At 55.0% G+C, this 3755-nt stretch overlaps 2 protein-coding genes across 2 annotated transcripts in view; one reads left to right on the top strand and one right to left on the bottom strand.

Moving 5' to 3' along the window:
* The window catches only part of GPLD1 (glycosylphosphatidylinositol specific phospholipase D1), a 19206-nt gene extending 18436 nt beyond the window's left edge, over positions 1–770 (bottom strand). Inside the window, exon 1 of the mRNA XM_015563507.1 lies at positions 675–770. Coding sequence (XP_015418993.1) covers positions 675–770 — 96 coding nt within the window. The remainder of the gene's footprint in view (positions 1–674) is intronic.
* A 903-nt stretch (positions 771–1673) lies between these two features.
* Positions 1674–3755, top strand: part of ALDH5A1 (aldehyde dehydrogenase 5 family member A1) — an 11323-nt gene continuing 9241 nt past the window's right edge. Inside the window, exon 1 of the mRNA XM_015563506.1 lies at positions 1674–1707. Within this exon, the coding sequence (XP_015418992.1) occupies positions 1674–1707 (34 nt within the window). The remainder of the gene's footprint in view (positions 1708–3755) is intronic.

Raw genomic sequence — 3755 nt, 5'->3', positions numbered from 1 at the left:
GGCTCCTGGTCATCACACCACGTTCCATTTCCTCCGCAGAAAGGGCGGCCACGACGGCCACGGGGGAGGCACAGTGGTCCTCACAGTCTCGCCAACGGGTGCCCGGTTCTCCGCGTTAGGCATTGCTCCCGATTCATTTGGTCGGCGCCAGTCTTTAAGGAGCAGGCGCCTCCGACATTTCACCAAAAGACAACCCAGAGCCAACCCAACGTGGACCTGGAGCGCGTAGGCCGGCCGAGCTGTTGCGGCCCAGCCCGTGGGGATCCGCCCGTGTGCCGGCCAGCCCCCCCTCCCCGGCCACGCCCTCTGCAGCCTCGCACCAACTGGACCAGTGAGCCGCGTTCCACCCTCCCCCGAGAGCAGGCTGGGGAGGGAGGAGAATCTGCAAGGGTCCCACATATGCAGATAAAACATAAATCAGCCCCCCGTGTTTGGAAGGGATCGGGGGGTGTCATTATAAAAGGCCTCTGTGAGTTAAAAGGGAGGGGCGAGCACGCGGGCACTCAGGGACTTCCAGTGACATGTCTGCGTGCCTTAGCAGCAGTGCCGGGAAATGTGCCTTTTAGCCCCAAATATTACTAATGGTTCATAAAGACATGAAAAGGCTCTGACAGTTACTGGTTAAGTCTGCAAGGACCTTTGGCACCTGGAGTCAGAGAAAAATCAGACGATACCTGTCTATAGTTGACGCTTCCCTCCTGAAGGTGGAGAAACTCGAGAGCTCTGTGTCCTGAGAAAGAGACACATACATCGATCAAGTTCAACCACATGCTGAAAACAGACGCCCCAGACGCATTTTAAAAGGAAAATATAACCCGACTGGCGGGGCTCAGTTGGTGAACGTCGACCTATGAACCAGGAGGTCACAGTTGGATTCCCAGTCAGGGCACATGCCTGGGTGGTGGGCTTGATCCCCAGGAGGGGCTGTGCAGGAGGCAGCGGATCCAGGCTTCTCTCTCATCACTGATGTTTCTCTCTCCCTCTCCCTTCCTCTTTGAAATCAATAAAAACATATATTTAAAAAGAAACGGAAAACATAATTTTACTAGAGGCCCAGTGCACAGATTCGTGCACTGGTGGGGTCCCTTGGCCTGGCCTGAACCCTCTTGCAATCTGGGACCCCTCGAAGGATGCCTGACTGCCGGTTTCGGCCCAATCCCCACAGGCCAGGCTGAGGGACCCCACAAATCCATGCACAGGGGCCTCTAGTATGCACATAAGATCTTTGGTTAATCTCTTCCTGCCCTCCCACCTCCCCACTTCCCTCTAAGATTCATCAGTCTATTCCATGTCTCCATGTCTGTGCGTTGAGCATCTGCCCCCGGTGGTCATTGCGCATCATAGCTACCAGTCGAACGGTCAGACGGTCGCTTAGGCTTTTATATATATAGATGGTTGTAACTGTGAAGGTAGCGGGAAGTGAAAATGAAGTTTGTACTCACTGATCATTTTCATCAGCCATAGTTAGAGCCATGCACCGTTTATGTAATATAAGTTCATATAAATACCAGGCCAGTACTACACGTCTGCATGATGATTTACATTTCCTGCTTCACCAGCTCCACTCCCTGGGATAAGTTAACCACTGAGGCCTCAGCCCCCTCCTGTGTGAAAGCAAGTGATACCCACCTGCAGCCCATTGAGAGAACAAGAGGAAACAGTCTGCGACGAGCATGGCTGGCACCTGGCAGGAGCTCGCAGACAGAAGTCAGCCCGTCCCAGAACCTACCTCGCCACACCCCCGAGCATAAGCCAGCGGGAGAGGCGATGCCGGCCCCACGGGGCTGAGCCGGAGCCCAGGTGTGCCCTTATCGCGGGGGGACTTTACTTGGACAACCAGTCTCAGAGGCCACCTGCACCACCCACACGCCCACAGGGGACACCACACCCGACCTCCTTAGAGTCAACATTCCTCCGAAGAGACGCTCGAGGGTGAGTCATGCCTCATTCCTATTGGGAATCACCTCAGTTTTCCTTTTTCGTTGTTGTTAATCCTCACCCGAGGATAATTTTCCATTGATTTTTAGGGAGAGTGGAAGAGAGAGGGAGAGACAGAGAGAAACATGGATGTGAGAGAAACACATCGATGGGTTGCCTCCTGAACGAGCCCCAACCAGGGTCCAGGCTGGGGAGGAGCCTGCAACTGAAGTAGGTGCCACTGACTGGAATCGAACCCGGGACCCTTTGGTCTGCAGGCCGACGCTCTATCCACTGAGCCAAACCGGCCAGGGCCACATCCAATTTTTAAATTCATACAAGAAAACAGCCACTGCTGTAGACATCGGTGCCGTAAGAGACTCGGCCGGGCACAGCCCACACAGGCAGCCGGGACCAGGACTCTGCGATTTACGGACTCAGGCCCCTGGAAGAGGCGGACTCGGACGCACTGACTCACACCCATGTCCACCCTCCACACAGCCCCTCTGTGAGGCGAGGGAACGTGTGCCGCCATCTTCATGAAACCTGCCAACCTAGTCACTAAGTGAGGCTACAGTTTCCCCTCATGTAAAACATCCTCAACGTCGCAGGCTCGGAGCTGCCTTCAGTTACGTCCACGCGAACATGTTTATACATACTTAATCTATCTCATGTTGTCAACGTGCATTCCCCTGTGAGGACCTTTGCTTGGCACCTGCTGGAGAAAGGCAAGCCAGGATCTGATTTTGTTGGCATTTTGGATTGCATCCATCTGGCTAATTGCTGAGCTCTGAGGATTAAAAACGTGAAAACTCCCATTGATGTTGGTTCCTCGTCGGCGCACTCCTATAGTTTGGGCAATTTCACTTTCCTAGAACTGTGCAATCCATTAAGGAGACCAACTCCCCCTGCTTTCATATAAAAATATGTATTTAGTTGATTTCAGAGAGGAAGGGAGAGGGAGAGAGAGAAACGTCAACAATGAGAGGGAGTCACTGACTGGCTGCCTCCCGCACGCCCCCCACTGGGGATTGAGCCTTCCACCCGGGCATGTTTCCTGACTGGGAATCGAACCCGTGACCTCCTGGTTCGTAGGTCGATGTTCAACCACTGAGCCACGTCGGCCGGGCCTGAAACCGACCCCTTAAAGCCACCTGACCCCGGGACCCGCTCCCGTGGCCACACATGTACCTGCCATGGACTTGCCCGTGGGAAGCATTCCTCACACCCCACATTGTAGCCCTGCCCTCCCTCCTGGAGCCTCACTCTCCCCCACTGGAGCTCCGGGACCCCCTAGCTTCCTAGCTCCCCTCCAAGCCCACCGACAGCCCCCGAGCCTGGAGGCCTCGGCCCTGGCCCCTCGGCTCCCGGTGGGCGGCCAGACAGCAGGACACAGCCCCGCACACGGACGGCCGGCCGACCTCTCCACCCCCGACACACTTAGCTGATTATGCCACCCAGAGGATTTAGAAAAATCAGAGTTTCAAGATTTTTCAGTGTCAACCATTTCTATAGCCCTGTATGATTCCTGGCTTGGACATAGAAGACCTATCAAATATTGACATTCTGTCTCATTTGCAACTATTCCCTCCGCTCTCCCGTGAGCAAGTCGCTGGCACAGAAACCAAGCCTCATTTCTAGAGACGATCCTTGGCCGGTAGTTAGCTGTTTACTGTTAACTTCCCTCGAACAGCAAACACCTGCAGGGAGACCCACGTGCCGCCCGTGGGAGCAGCGGCTCCTGGAGGCTCCCGGCTCCCCTCTAACGTGGAGTTATATGGAGACAGAGCAAAGCGGCCCCCATGCCACTTTCTCTCAAAAGCAGCCTCCCTGTCGCC

Source organism: Myotis davidii, unplaced genomic scaffold (genome assembly GCF_000327345.1).
Source record: "Myotis davidii unplaced genomic scaffold, ASM32734v1 scaffold217, whole genome shotgun sequence".
Classification (NCBI taxonomy): Eukaryota; Metazoa; Chordata; class Mammalia; order Chiroptera; family Vespertilionidae; genus Myotis; species Myotis davidii.
This window is presented reverse-complemented; position numbering and strand designations above follow the sequence as displayed.